This window comes from Teleopsis dalmanni, chromosome 2 (genome assembly GCF_002237135.1).
Source record: "Teleopsis dalmanni isolate 2A chromosome 2, ASM223713v2, whole genome shotgun sequence".
Lineage (NCBI taxonomy): Eukaryota > Metazoa > Arthropoda > Insecta > Diptera > Diopsidae > Teleopsis > Teleopsis dalmanni.
In genome coordinates, this window is record NC_051847.1 from 153,480,034 (window position 1) to 153,498,743 (window position 18,710).

The 18,710-nt window shown below is 34.0% G+C and overlaps 2 protein-coding genes across 4 annotated transcripts; both read right to left on the reverse strand.

Annotated features, from left to right (window-relative positions):
* Positions 1 to 7,594: 7,594 nt before the first annotated feature.
* Positions 7,595 to 9,113, reverse strand: LOC119682605 (DNA-directed RNA polymerase II subunit RPB3-like). Of its 3 annotated transcripts, none has more exons than XM_038096088.1 (2): positions 9,056 to 9,113; positions 7,595 to 8,583 (listed from the first exon to the last, which is right to left on the reverse strand). In XM_038096088.1, exon 2 carries the CDS (start codon positions 8,561 to 8,563, stop codon positions 7,670 to 7,672), a length of 894 nt encoding a protein of 297 aa, XP_037952016.1. In that variant the 5' UTR covers positions 8,564 to 8,583; positions 9,056 to 9,113; the 3' UTR covers positions 7,595 to 7,669. The 3 variants fall into 3 exon arrangements, with proteins under 3 accessions (XP_037952016.1, XP_037952019.1, XP_037952017.1); XM_038096091.1 differs by having other exon boundaries at positions 7,595 to 8,575; positions 9,056 to 9,083; XM_038096089.1 differs by lacking the exon at positions 9,056 to 9,113 and adding an exon at positions 8,653 to 8,691.
* A 3,868-nt stretch (positions 9,114 to 12,981) lies between these two features.
* On the reverse strand, positions 12,982 to 13,550 carry LOC119685805 (mediator of RNA polymerase II transcription subunit 21-like). Its single transcript, XM_038100188.1, has 2 exons — positions 13,436 to 13,550; positions 12,982 to 13,377 (listed from the first exon to the last, which is right to left on the reverse strand). Exons 1-2 carry the CDS (start codon positions 13,475 to 13,477, stop codon positions 13,000 to 13,002), a joined length of 420 nt encoding a protein of 139 aa, XP_037956116.1. The 5' UTR covers positions 13,478 to 13,550; the 3' UTR covers positions 12,982 to 12,999.
* Positions 13,551 to 18,710: the final 5,160 nt, after the last annotated feature.

Below are 18,710 nucleotides of genomic sequence, written 5' to 3' on the forward strand. Positions count from 1 at the left end.
CCTAAGCACCTAAGCAACAAAAAGTTATACTCAAAAGATACAAGAAGTGGTTACGCTTGCACGAACGTGCCGAATTTCCAAACATTGGAAATGTTTCTCTAATAAGAAAAATTTCCCCATTGAGCAGTTCACAAACTGTCAAAAGGATTGTGTTTGTTAGCTCAACGCACTGCCGATAATTTGGAACTAGGAATGGTCATCCGAAGTAATTTTATATCTCAAGTAATGGCAGCTGTGACCGCCGATAGACTATCTCCAACCGTTTTAATCGAGCCTGCAATACGATTTATTATTGTTATATGTTTTGGAAGTTGCTTCAGAGTTGTGGGCACGTAAAGATTTTCTTCGTAGACCACGAACATTCCAACAAGATTCGACACCGTCACATAAAGCTCGTGTGAAACAAGAATGATTAAAAAATCAGGTTTCATACTTCATTTCGTCCACACAAAGGCTTTCAAATTCGCCGGATGTAAATCTGATGGACTATTTCATCTGAGATATTTTGATGAGCAAGGCGAGGACTAAAACATATGTCAGTATGGATGCGCTGAAGAAAGCCATTGTTCAGATATGGAACAAAATATCGGAAAATCACATTTGTGAAGCATGCAACTTATTTTTTAACCGTTTGAAAGCTTAATCAAGGCAAAAGATGACCACATCGTGTTAAACTGTATGGATTCTGAACTTTTTATTTTTTTTCACAAATTTTTGCAATTTAAATCAATAAAAAATAATTTAACACAAAAAAGATATGATCGCTTGAATAGGTAACACTTCAATCACTTAACCCTGTATGTCTAATTGTCATTCCTTTACAAGTTAGACATATTTTAACAAAAAACAACGTCTTAACCTCCGATTTATCCGAAATTATTTTTTAAAGCTTGTCCAATAAAATACTCCAAAATGTGTATTTCAGCGAAAATTTCAATGAACTACGCTTAAGCAGATAAACACTCTAAGTATAACTAACATATTTCATTGTATTGATTTCGGCACTTATAAATCTGGATTAAAGGCAACATATCACTTAAGTCCGATGGGTGTAACATATTGTTATTTACTGTCAAAGGTATCTCAGGTATCTGTCAAAGGTATGGTAATGGTATCTGTGCTGCACATTCTAACAACGAAATTAAGAACGTTGAGAGAAATCGCAGTATTCCTAACGCAACAAAGTTGAAAATACCGTAGAGCGGAAAACAGGATCCAGAATCTCTCTTACTCCGAATATTGAGGCATGGATAAACCAGTAACATGACGGAATTGAGTTCCATGATACACTGCTTCTCGTCGGATATGGATTTATGAATCTGTATCTGCATGCTTTTAAAATAAGACTGACACACTTTGTAAAGTGGAATATGCGAAACGGACGACTGATAAAATTGAGAACAGACCGAACAACTAACAAATACACCATTAATCAGAAATGCTCCTTACAGTTTTCTAGATATATATTTGCTTAGGCGAGATGACATATTTAATGTCGCAGTTGCTTATATACGTATGTACATGAAGTGGGTTCTTGATCATTTGGTTCCGCCCTGAAATATATGCAAAAAAATCGATACAAAGGAATAATCAAAAGAATAGATAAATTTATATCTTTAATAATTGAAAATAAATAACAATTGAAAATAGAAAAATATGCGAAAATTACATAAATATTTGTGTATTTCTTGTTGTAACTGTCTTTCACGCAAAATTCAAGGAATCTTGTTAGGCGAGTCGTTGAAATGATTTTCATAGAAAATAAATTACTGTCATTTACCACAGAAAGCGTGTAATGAAGCAGAAGAGGCATTATAATAATCAGATAAAATTTATTTTTTGTTTGCTTTATGTTTCATATACAAATGTACTGCCTTTGCCGGAATGCCAAAATATAAAACAAATATACTCGTATAACGATAACCAAAAGTATCTGAAAGATAAAAATTGTACACAACTAGTGTTGAAGTGTGCAGAAGTATAAAAACTGTCACAGTTCACATATGCTTCACATATGCATTTGTTTTCATTCACGACTCATGCTGATATATGCCAAAACTAATCCAGATTTAATGAAAATATTTGTATGATTTGTTTGTTTACTGTTTATCTGTATCCTTGATAAAGTAACAAAATTGGATTCTGTTGGATTGAACTACAATAACATGTCTCAACATAAATACTTTTTCTATTCTGTAAGTCCATCACTTTGTGGTTTATTGTGCCACAAAAAATATATATTATCCTTGTACCTTTTTTTGTGTTAAGCTTTAAGGCATTTCACATTCATGCTTCACATGTTGGGGATTGATTAGAAACTTAAAGGAAAAAATATTTAATCTTTTTACAATAATTATATAAATATAATACATAGATATATATGTATTCAGAATGAAAAAAAAATATTAAACAGTCCCATCGACTAGTAGTTTAAAATTTTATATCCGGATAAATACGGAAGTATTTAGTAAAATATTTCTAGCATTTCGGGTTGAAGGGAAGGTTTTACATACGAGATATGCTTTCCCAATGACTTAAAATCTAAATCATTGCCTTCAATTTTTTCTCGAACGTTTATTTATTTTTATTTTGTACTATTAATTTTTTATTTATATACCTAATATTATTTATTCATAAAATCTTAAGTGAACCTTTTTGAATTTTGCATGTGAAACAAACTTTAAATTTCTATTGTTCGAGTATCTCAAGCGTGTAACTTCTCCTCTCGCTAGTTTATAAACTCGTAATTGTGGAAAGTTTTGGTCACGTCTCCTACTGCCATGCGGACTGCTGCAAACTATAAAGTTTTCGCTGACGCGTGGATAAGTATTTTGGCTATCAATTTAAGAAATTTCGTATAGAAAAGCCACAAGTTGGGGTGTGTAGGAACAAGTCAAAAGATTCTACTAAGCAATTCCAAAAAGTTTTTTTAATCAGAAAGTTATTGGAGTGATTGTGAGATATCTTTTACAAAACTTATCAGGGGACGTCTGTTAGTAAAAGAAATAAATGCTTATTCTACATATATTGTTATACATATAACAATAATACTCCATATGTATTCCCACCATGTAATGTATCTAATATCCTTAATTTATTTATACCCTGTATTTATCTAATATCCTATATGTATCCTGTGTAATAATATAACTTTTGTGAAATAATTCTTCTTTTTTTTTTAATTAACAATATGTCTTTATTAAATCGCTTTTATTGAACCCTAACAATAAGTTTTAGAATCTTAAGAACTAATTAACATATATTACAAATTATTTTATACATATGTACATACTACAATAAAATATAAAAAATATTTGTAAATTATTTAAAGTTACCTCTGTATAAGTAGTCAGTTTAAAATAATAAACAGCAGACTATCGAATGGTGATCGCGACTTTTTAAAACAAAAAAAAAATAACAAATACATAAGTTTATTTATTTTTCACTAAATTTTGCTACCAAAGGGTAGGAAAACATTTTAGCCAGACTGTGGCAGCATTCATTCATCCATACATTCTGATGTGTGAACACATTATCCAGAAACAGCTTTAATAATTACAGGGCGCTTTACGAGGGCTGCTATATATATTTCTGGCCTAATAATGAAAGTGCGAATATTTATCAAATTGTTGTATTGTTTTTCAAAGTATTCTCCAGCCCGATTTACACACTATTCCATGCGCTCAAACAAATTGTCGATGCACTTTTAAAAGAAGTTATTGGGTACCAAGTCAGGGCTGTACGGCGGAAGACCCATCAATTCGACGTTTTGACCGGTCAAAATGGAGCTGGTTTGAGCCGATGTGTGAGAGCTTGCGCTGTCATGGTGAAGAATGATTCGTCTTCTCTTGTTCGTTTTTTGAATTTCTCCGAAGACTTCAGGCAAACAAATTGTGGTGTACCACTCAGAAGTGACCGTCCTTCGTTGCTCAAACGGGAACAGTCGCCACATGACCAGTTTTCCCAAAGGAACAGGCGACTATTTGCTTCGATGTGCTTCTTCCACGAACAACTTTCGTTGGATTTGGTTCGTCTTCGAAGACCCACACGGTTGATTGTTGTTTTGTTTCAGGCTCATACGCATAGATCCATGATTCTTCACCTGTGACGATCTTATAAACGTCTTTTGAAGCACCGCAAACGTATTTTTTCAACATTTCTTTGCACCAATGGACACGAGCCTTTTTTTGAGCGATTGTGAGGGATCCAACGAGAACAAAACTTTTTACGGCCAGGTGTTCATGCAATATCGAATGTATGCTGGTGAGAGAAATGCCTAAGGATGCCTCTATCTCACGGTATGCATTATCTTGCATTATCATTTCAAGCACGGCATCAATGTTCTCTGGCACAACGGCCGTTTTTAAACGATCTTCACAGAATTCATCGCTGAGCGAGCGTCGGCCACGATTAAATTCATTAAACCTGTTTTTCACAGGTTTTTTCACCATCCCTGCTATAAGATGGTGCTTCATCACCATATAAAGATTTAAGTTCATCAATGCACTCTTGTCTATGCTGAAACTAGCGCAAGACTTTCAGAGGACCGAACAAGCGAAGTACTCAAACCTCTGACACAGGTAACACATCACTCAATATGTCATGTGATTAACTAAAAGAACAATTTTTTCTACCAAAAATTGAATTTGCTCATCAATATAATCTCCTTCACGGGCAATACAATGATTTCAACGCTTCTCTAACTTCTCGATGCCGCGCTGGTAGAAGGATTTGTCTTTTACCTCAAAATAGACAGTTTCAGCAATTACTTCTTTATTTCTTCCCGGCGAGCATTTTTTTTTAGATCAGCGAATAGCCAGTAGTCGCTGGGGGCTAGATCTGGACTATATGGTGGATGAGGAAGCAATTCGAAGTGTAATTCGTGAAGTGTTATTTTGCCATCGTTTTTATTGACTTGTGACATGGTGCATTGTCTTGGTGAAAGAAAACTTTTTTCTTTTTTTCTTATGCGATCGTTTTTTCAAACGATCCAGTAATGGCGTGTAGTAGTTACTATTGATGGTTTTTCCCTTTTCGAGATAGTCAAAGCAGATTATACCATGTCCATCCCAAAATTCTGAAACCATAACTTTCCCAGCTGTGCCTTTGAACGCTTCGGACGTGATTCACCGACTGCAGTCCACTCAGATGATGATTGTTTTGATTCCAAACTGAAGTGATGGATCCATGTGTGATCGACTGTGAGTAAACGCGGCACCCACTTTGAAAAGAGCTTTCTCATGGTCAAATGTTTATGCATAATTGTAAACACAATGCCTTCTGATAATTTTACGGTCTCAGGAATCTCACGCAATTTCAGTTTACGATAACCAATTTCTGGACTTTTGTGATGTTTTCTGAAGTAACCACCTGAATTGGACGACCAGAACGTTCACCATCATCGGTGTCTGTATGACCACGTTTAAATTCAGCAAACCGATAACAAATGGTTCTTTTCGATGGAGCAGAGTCCGGATAACACTTTTGAAGCCATTTCTGAGTTTGTACAGTATATTTTTTCATCAAGAAGCAAAAAAATTAACACACAAAATTGTTTTGAATTCATTCTTTTTCAAAAAATAACAAAAGTAGCTTCACTTAAATGGCTGTCACTTTTTTTTGACTAATCGAAATGTCATGAAATTTTACACAACGTCTTTTGAAGGTTGCTACTTCATAAACATGGATTTGACAATGGCAGCGTCATCTTTGTGTTAGTCACACGACGTATTGAGTGATGTAATATATAAACTCCTGGATGGGTACTTGACAAGGAGAGCAAAGGAAAGGTTGCGAAAATTAACAACCAGTAGAATAGCTAGGATCATATGTAGACATATATTCGAGGAAAAGTACATCGAATATATTATAACGTTTAATCGATAGAACTGTAAAGCATTAATTGACGCGTCACTCTCTGGTCGCATAACATGCAACAACCTATACTTAACTTGTAACTATGCTTGTAACAAATACAACGACCTTGATGCAAAGAAAATTCTGGAGCATCTGCTGTGTAACTGCCCATCTTTCTGGAGAACTCTACAAAAATACTTGAAAGCTATCAGACTTACAAGACTGAAACACATGCGTAAGGTTTCTCTTGAACTCTTAATACACATCGCTAATAACATGCGCATCCTGAGTGATGCATACTATCGATAGAAGTAAACCTCTGACCATTTCAAAATTCAAAATTAACACCTATTTGCATTACAGTTGAAGTAGATATCACAGTTTGCTCTTTTAGACCTACCTTGTACTGTCCATCGCATTTCCTGATTGATGGTGATGTCAACTTTTCCTTTTTTGAGAGCTTCCGCTAGTTGAATAGAGGCACCCTCCTTAGTTCGTTTTCGAGGATCGTCAACATTCGAGTTCCAATTCCGAGGCATCATTACATCATTCACCAAATTTAAAGTCTTGAAGATAGGACTCGCTGTACGTACTATAGTTCATTACCCAGCGTGTGTCAGGTAATTATCCAGCTGTGAGACTACTTCGAATAAGGACGACAAATACAACATAATATTTATCAAGTTAAATGCATTCAGACAGGTTACTTTGTGTACTCGATCCTTGGGACTTGCGACTCCACTCCTGTTTAAATACTAATAATAAAATAAACATCCCTTCTTAACCCTAGATGTTTACAGTTGAGCTATTATCATACTTTCAATTGTTGAAGAAAGTGTATTCTGTCCAAAACTTGAGATACCTCTTTCACCTTTATATCTTGCTGAAGAACCGTATAAGCTACTAGGCAAAAGATAACGAAGTAGCGTAAATTAGAGAACAGATCCAAAATTCGATAAGGCAGTGCCGAAATATTTTTCAAACAAACGACCTTTAACGCAAAAACTAGGCTACAAATAGTCCCTCTTAAGGTTAACTCAGTAGCACAAATTATTTTCCCCTCTATTTGTTTGTCTACATTATTATTATTACATTATATATATTATAATTCACTTATTTTATATAAACATTTTAAACATTTAGGCCATGTGCAAGTTCGAGTAAATTGAGATAAAGTAAATGGAAATTTCCTAGGGATTTTTTTTACACTGCACTTATGTAAATATTTATTTATTTATTTATTGCACTTATTTATTATTTTTAGTTAAAAATATTCAAACTTTTTTATTTTTATATATAATAAAATTTTCACAATGGTAACCCCTAATTTACCTAATTTTTATCTAATTTACCTTTCCCTAATTCTGGTAAATACTAACATTCGCTACCATACCGACATAATTTACTATTTCCCTGAATTTACCATCAATTTACTCAAATTCGCAAACGGCCTTAATGTAAATATTAATCTAAATATTTTTTATTTTTCTATTAAAATATACTAATATCTCTTTGTGTTGGATTATAGGAATTTGAAAAGCTATTGTCAAATTAGAATGGAGTGATCCAATTAATTAATGTTAATGTAGATATATAAGTAAATTTAAATTAAGTGTTTTTTTCGTAAATACTTAACTAACGACAACCTTCTTGCTTAACTTATTCTTTAATAGAATGTAATAGATTAAAAATTAAAAGTCAGCAAAATGAAATTTTTATTTTTTATATTTATTCATGAGTATCAAGCACTATATAATTGAAGAGAATGCACTATATCATTCGTTGAAGAGAATGATAGATGCTTTAGTTCTTACTAATCAGTGAAAATAGTAAAAGATTTTGGGGTGCTAACACTTTCTGTGGTAACACTTTCTGGGATAACACCTTCTGTAGCAGAAGATGAGTATGGATTATCGAAATAAGTATGAAAAGCAGCATCGAGCTCTCGTATTTTTTCAATAAAAATGCTAACAGCTTTTAGAGCAATATTTTCAGGAAGCATTGCACCAGTTGACTCTACATCAAAATAAAAATTAGGCTTGTAAGTATAATCGATTACTGGGCGTGGGTTGTCTTCATCTTCTTCAATATTTTTCCAAGGTTCATCATCTGGCCAATCCGCTGGAGTATCATATACTGTATGACGCAAAAAATTTTCGCGATCATAATCGAAACCAACACCACAGACTGGACTCCATTTTGAATGCTCTTTTCCTATACCTTTTTTGGCTATGCAACGAACTGTGAGGCCTAGATTTCCACGAATTTTTGCTATAACAATTTCATCACTTGGCTTTGGAGTCGAATTATCCGGAGTGAGACGTTGAATTGATGGACATACAAGTTTATGCTTAGAATTAAGGTTGCCAGTTGTTATTAATTGTGTTTCACTTGTTATGCCTTTAACATCCAGATTTAATTCAACGCTACATGCTGCGCAAAATCCTGTGCAAACACAATCACGTGCATATAGCATAACATCCACGACCCCATCAGAGCACAATGGAATTAATCCCATACGATGAGCAATGAACTCATCCGACAGATTTGTGGAATTTTCACCTATTTCAACCAAATCTATAGCAATGGTAGGCACTTCTGATATCATTATCCGACGCAACCCATTTGCAATGGCTAATGAAATACCACTCACCATAAATTTAATTCGCATGTGAGTTAATTCACTAATCTCCAATACACCTTCCATTTTGTTTAGTATCTGGAACTCTAAAATAATAATGGAATTATTCACATTAAGCTTATATTATCTAAACTATTATAAAACTTTTTATTTACCAAACACCAACAATATTTACTTATTTAATGTTTGATTAATAATTATTACTTTAATTTGTTTTCTATATTTAAATTGCTTTCTATAGAAATTTCTAGACTTTCTTATTGAAGAGATGAAACAATATTTAATAACTGTTTATTGTGATGTTTACAACATACATATATTATATATTTAACATATATATAATACATTATAAATATAATACATATTGTTATAATATATAATAATTTAATGGTCTTTAGTCACTTCCAAATAAAATATTTTAAAACCCTAAATAGCTTTTTTGTTCTTTTAAATTAAAATGAAACTTATTAGTTCAAAAATTAGCTATTGTTAATCTTTTAAATTAAAATTAATATTAAATTAATCTGATTAGTTCATAAGAAAGAATAATTTACTTACATGAATAACAGCAGTCTTCTTCTCGACAATTACTCAAAGCACTCTATATGAAACGCAATGGATACTAATAATCGACTTATCGATATGCCAAAAATATTCGCATAAAATAGTTTATAAGGTTTACACAGCATCAATCATAAACACCATTTACAGTAAATTCCCAATTTATTTAGGTTTTACATGTAAAACAATATGCTCAGAGAGAAGTGGCATAATAACGGGATTCACACGAGAGTTTTGTCTTATAACCGTCAAAAACTAGGACCGGAGCCATTTTGCAGCAACAACATTTGAGAGCTAAAATTAGAAACAAAACTCTCTTGTGAATCCAGTATAATTGATAAGTTTTGTTGCTACGTTATACCAATATAAGTTGGCATAAATCATAGTCTAATATTCTTAAACCCATTTATTTTTCGGTTCTCCTAATATTTCTTTACAAGTCTTCTTAATAAAATGACAATATTGTGGAAGTGCAGGAAGCTGCAAACTTACATATTTACTTTCATATAACATTTGATAACAGCGCTACATAGGTAGAACTTTAGATTTATCCATAAAATTCACATTAAAATCATAATTGGGGCATTCATAGATGCAAAGACCTAAGGACAAAAAACTGCAACTGCTCGTGTGAATTGCATTTTCTCTTGCTTTCTGTAAACAAAATAACATATTTTATTATTCAACAAATATTTATCAGTTATATATTTATTTAAAAGACTCTGAATTAATTTGCTACCACTAATCTTAATATTGTATCCAAATCTCCAATCGATAATTTAACTCAAAAACTCAAATTTTCACAAGCCGGTGCTCTGTAACTGAAGCTCAGTCACCTGCATGGGCTTATTACCTACTACTTTTGCAGCTCAAAGCTCATGCCTTCAGTATATGCCATCATTCACTCCTGATTGTATCAACAGGAATCCTATCCATCCGCACTTATTCAAACGAATCAACCACTGCTTCACGCATAAGAACAGTAACTCCCATGGTAGCGTCGACACCGCCAATTACCACCAGCAATATCTAGATATTAGTAGCTACTATCCAATGTGAACAACATTAATATAAGCCTTAGACAAGAAGAAGAAATCCTGCAAAATATATACATGAGGACAACATCCTGTTTTTAATTTCTTAAAAACCCCTGATTAATTACAAATATATTTGGTCAATATTTGTCTACTTTTGTGTCTATTATGAAACTATTATAACAGTCTTTCAAATGATCAATTTTCTATCATTTTTCTTGCAATTATTTGCAAAGCAATATTTTTTGATTTTGTTCACTCTAAAAATCATGATTTAGCACTCAATATTAAAACTATTAACTTTCACCACGATGTGGTGAGTAAGAAAACCTTTCTTATTATGACATCTTGTGCATAACATAATCGCAACAAAATAATTATCAAATGTGTATTCTTCACATGTACCATTTTCTAGAAGGTACAAACTGAATATTGGGTTCCTATCCATAAAAGAAACTGTTATCGAATGATCTGATGACCGACGATAGTGTAATAGCCATTCTGGCCAAAGACTCTCTCAAGTTTTCTAGGATTCACATACCTACACTTGCTTCTCTTGCGGCGGTTCGCATTACTCTCTCCACCTCCCACCGCCCTGATCTTAACATCTTTTGTGTCTACCACACTCCCTCCATTGTTAACGTTATTAACCCAAACGAGCTGGGCACCCTTGCATTCTTGTCCCCGAACCCTTTCGTTATGGGGGGTGACTTCAATAGCTACCACCCCTTGTGGAATAATTCTAACTCCTGCTGTAGTGGCACCAGACTTTTCAACTGGCTGACTAGCAGCTCAGTCACTTCTATTCTTAGTGTGGTAGCTTCCTCGGTTCCGTCTCATATCAACAATATCATTGACTGTTTTCATAGCGAATAATCGCCTCCTCCCCTGCCTCGATGATCCGCGTGTCATCGACGGCGTATCCGTTCACCAAGCTGTAAGGCTTGCGCTTCACGACTGCAGAGTTACTCGTGCCTGCCCCCGCACTTTTTTCAACTTTCCCAGCACCAACTGGTCAGAGTTTAATCTCACTCTTGATCATCTCTTTCTTCCGCTGAGCATCCCCGAACACAGGAACATGATTCCTGCGGATTTCGATTCTGCTGCCGATTCTCTTGAAAACATTTTTGCCTCTACAATTGATGAGAATGTTCCGAAGGTGCATGTTCGGTTTATACCCTCCACCTCATTAAACTGAGAAAATCGCTTCGCCGCAGAACTTATCGTCTTAGACAGATATCCTCCATGCACGTTCATGCATCCCAAGCCATTCTCTAGAACCTGGACACCCAGAGAGTCAACCAAGCCAGGTTCAATTCCTGTAGTGCCAAACTTCGGGCCACCCAGTGCCAGTCTGACGTCTTCAGTACGATCAGCCAAATCTGTGAATCTAATAGGTCCATCTCTGACCTTCGTTATGGCAACACCATAGCTTATGATGACATTGATAAGGCCAACGTCTTTGGTGAAGTGTTGTGACTAATCACAGTCTTACGGCTGGCCTAGGCGAACACCACTTTACTTCTACTACGAACTCTGTAGTCCATGGACTAGTCCATGGATGCTTTCAATGAGTGCGTTGTCACTTTCTCCTCGCAGTTCCCAGCCCACTACATCAATGTTGAAGACACCCAAGAGTTCCTCACTCCTTCAAACCTCTCCGACATGCTTCGGCTCAAAGCGTCCAAAAAGTCATCTGGCACTGACTGTGTGTCTTTCTACGCCATGCGACATTTCTCACCTCTCTTCTTTAAAAAGTGCGCCATGATCTTCAACCATGCGTACAACACTGGTTGCTTCCCCCAGGCATGGAGGAAGGCCATAGTATATCCTATTGTCAAAAGTGGCAAACCAAAAGTTGACCTCATCAGCTATCCCCATTTTTCTTCTTAACTCTATCAGCAAACTGTATGAAGCTTTCATAGCCAGTAAGCTGAAGTCCTTCTTTTCGAATAATAATATTCTTTCACATTACCAGTTTAGCTTTAGAAGCCAAACTTCCTCTGTCTATGCCCTACATCATCTCCAAAATGAGATATGCGTAGGCTTTTTCAATAAGCAGCTCAATACTAGAGACCTATTGCGACGACTTCATCGAAGGAAACCAAATAATTTGATTGTCGTATAGTCTAAAGTAGTGGTTGTAAGAATCATTTAGTAAAAATATTTGATGACATCAAAGGCAAACTACTCGTTAGTTTTTGTGTAACCAGTTGAAGTGTTAAAAAACATTGATATATAAATATTGTCCACTGGAAAAATGGACAAAAAATTAATATTTGTCCAATAATAAATAAACAATAATAATTTTTGAAATATATGAATCACATTTTCAATATTTCAATATTAGAATAGAAATAAAACGGGGTACTTGCTCCCAGCGGAGCAGAGCACTGCGACCAGATTGATCTTTTGTACTGCAACTGACCCTAACCGAACAGAAGACATTCCGCTTTTCGAATGAAAGCCAGAATGTCGTCCGTTGAGGACCTCCTAATGTCAGAAGGAGAAAGCAGCTCTTCTCCCAGTGACTTCCTCCACAGAGAATGTGACTGGTACTCTCGTCTGCTTCTAAGCAGAGTCGACACTCCATCTCTTCGGACAGACCTATTTTATTAAGCTAATAACGTAGTCCATGGTAACCCGTTAAATATCCCACCAGCAATTTCAAGTCTGATCTGCTAAGGAGGGATGCCTTGCTATAACTATATGGGTATTTCAATATTAGTACGCTCTGAAAGTTAATGTATAAATAGTTAAACTTTTCTTAGACAAAAATTATTGACTGACCTGAGATTATCTGAAATCTATACGTAAAAAATTTAAAAATATGACTGATTATAAACAAAGCATTTACATATGTTTATGTTTATTTTACTTTAAGCCAACAAAAACCATTAAAGCGTTTTATTTCATATTCGTAGTCTTTTTAAACTCTTCTAATTCCTTTTGCAAATTTCTTTTGGCTTGGAAAATGTCATTTATTATTGACCGAATTTTTAACAACATGTATTCTCCTATGTTAGCCAAGTCCTCAAGCTCCTCAGCCAGTGTCTGTTGTTCTGCTTCTAGTCTCTTTAAGCTTTGATATTGAAGTTCAGTGGAACTATCTTCATTGGGCAATGAATCAATCAAAGTTTCAATATCCTTTGCACATATAAATACTGATTGAGACATTTGTTGTCCAAGACCAATTGCGACAGATTCACTTGCTGCAGGCATTCCCAAACCATTAGAACAGCTATTGCCAATGAAATCAATAGTGTTGCAGAAATATATAGATTGCTAAAATGAAAATGGTTGAATCGAATCTATTTTAATATTAATATTAATAACAACTTACTTGAGAAACAGCATCTTGCAATTGAGTTAAACGATCAGCCATATTGTTATCTTCCTATATATGTCTTTATATTCCGAATACAAACTTCTGAATGTTTGGACATTCGATGAAAGTTTTTTACGGTTCTATCTGATCTTGAATTTGAGAATTTTATAATATGTATACACTTAAAAATGCAAAAAAAGTGTGTCAACGATGTTTGCAAAATTAACATCAAACGTTTACACTTTACAGCAAACATCACATGACTTTAAACAAATACATAAATAATATACAATATAAAATTAAATTTAACTTAAAAAATTATAACTTATTGTTTATTTTGTCTCCAATTGAAAAATAATTGTATTCTTTTGAAACTATTATCGCACATATCTGTATAGATTTTATACAGAAATTGCCTTATTGCTACACTTTTTATTGAAATAGGTAAATGCGTTAATATGTCCACTCACACGTAAATAAATATATTTATATATTTATTTATTTATTTTTAATTAAAACTCATTTAAGCTTTTAGGTCAGAAAAACTAGTCCTTAAATACTTGAAATCTTACACAAATACTTTTGTACAATAGATCTTAGTCATTTGATCTTAGTCATTTCTACGATGGGCTCAAATCAGACTATTGTATTCTATAGCAACCATATAAACTGAACAATTGGATGTGTGTGTTAATATAGATATTAAAATAAAATAATGTACACAAAGTTTTTGTAATCTTATAAAAGAATGTACCGAATTTTATTCATAACGGTCCAGATTTGAATATTATTGCTATATAAACTTCCCACGATTATTCAAACGTATGTACCAACTGAAGCTGCTAATGAAGAATCAAAAGCTGATTTCTACTATAGACTCAGCGTCTAGGGATCAGCGTCGATAGACTCTGAACGATAGGGATCATTGTCAGCGTCAACACTAATTTTGAATACATCATTGACAAATTGGAAAGGATATATGAACCAATTGATCACTTGATAAAATTGTGCAACACATCCGACTTATTTATTGATGGAACACAATTCATTCTGGATTCCTCCAGTGGGCTAAACTGAAAATCAAATCGACTGTATATGCATAAGCAGAAAATGGAAAAAATGCTTTTAGATGTTGGTGTAAAAACGAGTGCTGACATAGAATCTTAAAGCCACACCGAAAAAGTTTAATGCAACAACATACAAAGAACCTTAAAGGAATCAATTCAAATCTAATTTATACCAAGTGTGTCAAAATGTATTAGGCTACCACCCAAAAGCAACATGGATGCTAATTGAAGGTAGAAGAGATGCTAGTAAAAAAAGAACCCATCGAAACTACGAAGATTAATACCGACAAGCCATGCTCACTTACAACACATAAAACATAAATGTCGAAAAGGCCTACAAGTCTGATAAACGAGCCTGGTTCGATAAATTAACCTCTGAAGGATATAGGAGTCAACAAGATATAAAAAGACTTTATAAAAAAACCCGAAAGATTTCAGGAAAAAGAAAAACCATTTAAAGCCGAATTATATCAAATAATGGAGTACTCATAACATCAGAAACTAAGCAACTTTAGATGACTTTAGATAGCATTTTTCAAACATATACACTATATGTCTTCTTCACCTTCTCTTCCTTGATATTTGGAATCAAGGGGCTGTACCCAATTACTAGCTAACAGATGTCCTTATCATCATCCTGAAAAAGGTGACATTTCTCTTTTGTATGTAGTAATTACTCTAACCATTCATGCAAAGACCAAACTAATACGGTGGAGGTCATTATAACTAAATAATTGGTGTCACAACAACTTGCATTTATCGGTTTTCGTATTGCTTTCGATAGCATACACCGCCCAAAGCCCACGCGGTATCACGCAAAAGTTGCAAAATGGGCAATATTTCGATTACTTTGAAACTAATTTCGGCGCTCAACAGGATTGTTCGTTTTTACCGATTTATTTTCTGATTGTCATTGACAATGTGTTGCAATCATGTTTTTAAGACAAAAGAAGATATCTTTTCTGAAACTTCCAAGAATACCTTGAAGACCTGGCTTATGCTATTATTCAGGCACTCCGACATGCAGTCAAAAATAAATGTTCTGGGTTCGGCTGCCAATGATCTGTGTTCAGCTGCCAATGATTTGTGTTCGGCTGCCGATGGAGCAGGTCTTAAGATAAATACAAATAAAACTAAAGAGATTAAAATAAACGTCATAAGTAACACAGACTGTACAATACGAAATAATGGATGCGGTAATTTTTTTTTCTCTCACAGAGTAGTATTATATCCAGTAGTGCCAAAAAAGATATATTTGCCCGCATAAACAAAACAAAGAGCACATGCGATCAGCTAAGAAAGGGGTAGCACTTGTCAATATTATCAATACACACTAATCTCAGAACTTTCAAACGTGACGTCATTCCAGTGCTATTATATGATTTTGAAACATGGCTCAGAATAGAAACAATTATACAGAAAATACATAACTTCTTTAACAGATGTCTGAGAAGAATTAAAAGAGTTTGGTGGTCAAATGTTATAACCAATGAAGAATTCCACCGAAAATGCAACATCGAACCAATGTCAAATTTTATGCGAAGTCGCACTGGATTAGCCATACGCTTCGTAAGGATTCAATCGATATATTTTGCCAAGCAGTGGATTAGAAGCCACAGGATAAATGAAACCGTAGACGTCCAAAAAAATCATAGACACAAGCGCTACATGCCGAGACTTGTTCATCAGGAAATTCGTAGAACGAATTAAAAATAATCGCAAACAATCGTATGAGATGAAAATGTGTCACTGAGGTCCTATGCTTCTCAAAGAGATGAAGGAACTGACAACAATAAACTGCCTATTCTGACATGTACTTCAAAATTGGAATTTGAGTATAAGTTATAGAATACAACTTTTGAAACAAAAATGATCGATTGATCTGTTTAGATTTAAATAAATACAGTTCAGTACAGGCTTCAGGAATACTTTTTTCTTACATTTTTTGTTCAGGTCAGAATTTTTTTGTTTTGTAGAATTTTAGATTATTATTTAAATAAGGAAAAGAACAACTCGAACGAAGTATTCCATTTGAACAGGATAAGGCGAGTTTCCAGAAAATATCCAAAAATTAATAATTGATTCTAAGTGTGGATTTTTAGTGGCATTATATTCACATTCTCTATCTTGTGAAAGTAACAGTATTGTGGAGCTCCAGGTAGTTGCGAACTTAAATATTTAATTTAATATACCATTTAATAATAGCGCTACGTAAGTAGAACTTTAGATTTATCCATAAAATTCACATTAAAATCATAATTGGAGACGCCACTCTTGCTCAATAACGACAATCGAGAATCGAAGGACGAAAAGTGACCCAAGTCGTTTCGTGGACTACTTCGGCTAATCCTTCAATTGAGTGGAGCCACTTGTTGGACGGTACGCTGTTCCAACGTCCCACAATATATAGATATTAGACTTATTCGACGATAATTAACGTGAATCGGCGTGTCGCTTTATTCGAGGATAACACAGAGCGATGAATTCTCTCATCAGTACATCGCCGCCGTTGTTTAATATTTCTGCAGGAATGACATCTACTTCTGTTACCATGTTGTTCTTCAGTCACTGTATAGTAACACGCATTTCGGTTTGGCTAACACTAACACCGAAGACGTGTTGGATCTCTTAAATAAATATTATTTAGCTATAGTTAAGGAATATTTTTAAGACTTGATTGGTATAGCGAATGTTGTCGAAGAGATGAATAAATTTCCGTAAAGCAGAAATTGAATATGTCCCTAAGCAATTCGATTAAATATTATATATAAAATGTGAAAGCTTATTATACTTATTATTATACTCAATGCGACAAATGAACTCTATTGAGGCAAATCTCAATTGAGTAAAATTTAATTTTGCCAGAATTATTTACATTAAGCTCAAGTTCAAGCTAGTAAAAGAATGGAACTGCAGGGAAAAAGTCAACAGCTGCATTCATAATAATAAGAATACAAGCTTCAGATGTCAGTGACAACAAAAACAACAGATTTTTCATAACAGTTTAGCCCATTACTTGGCGCACGGAGGCGTGTGAGGAACATGAATTTACGAGTTCAACTGAAGAAAAGAAAATCCGTTCTTCATTTACATTTGAATTTAACATATATGAGATTTTAAGTGAATAGTGTTTGTATATTTTTATCATTTTCTGTACAATATTTCCTTTGTTACACATGCATTTTAGTGAAAGTGAAAACATATCTGGCCTTGCCGGATATCTTCTAATGGCAACAGACTATATATATATTCTTACTTTTTGCCATTGTCAAATATGTATGTACGTATTTTACGGACTTGTTTGCTTCATGAGATACTTTATTTTACTATTTCACTAAACAAGCTAAAAAAATTTTTATAAAATAAGATACTGACAATGGCGAAGGTCATTTCTTTAGAGGTTTTAAAGTGGCTTAATGCAGTGCTACACAAAACAATAGTGACTTGGATGGGGAAAATGGAAAAATGTGGAAAAAATCAAACGAGAGGAAAATAATGTTGGTAATGTGACACAAATGTGGTTTAAGTTGGTGCTTCGTGGTTGGCATGAAAAATGTAACACCCTAAGCAGGATAACAGCTCATAAAATCGATAACGAACGAAACATTAACGTTCGAGAAAAAAGACAATGGATTGGGTTTGTTATTGAACAGAATTTGCTGGCTATAAATTACTACAATATAAATAAATAAAAAGCAAAGATAGTAAATGAATTTAATTCTAATTTCGCAAATGCGGCCTTTTTGAAATATTTATTGCCATATAAGAAGCTTTTGCTAAGCACAATTAGTTGGCTTGTGGTGGACTGAACACATTAATGCAGAACTAGTAACATATAATATAAAATAATCTGATTATAGCACAAAATGAAAACGAGGTGACATATATTTGTAAATTTATTTCAATTACAAAGAATTACATTTTGCTTCAAACTCGTGTTCTCATTTATTCCCTAAACAATAAATAAATTGATTGCTAATGAAGTATCGTAAGTTAATTTATTGCAGTGCCAAGTCAGCAGATATCTTTCCGCTGTTCGCAATATATATAGCGATTTTTGCAGATTTACTACCAACTTACATATGACAATTATATGACATGATTTTATATAATAGATTATTTGTTTATTTGGTCATAATTCGTTACCGGATTTCGACCTGAAGCAGCATGTCTCCCCAGGCGCCTCTTCTGCGTGAGTATCTTATTAAAAATGATTAATACTT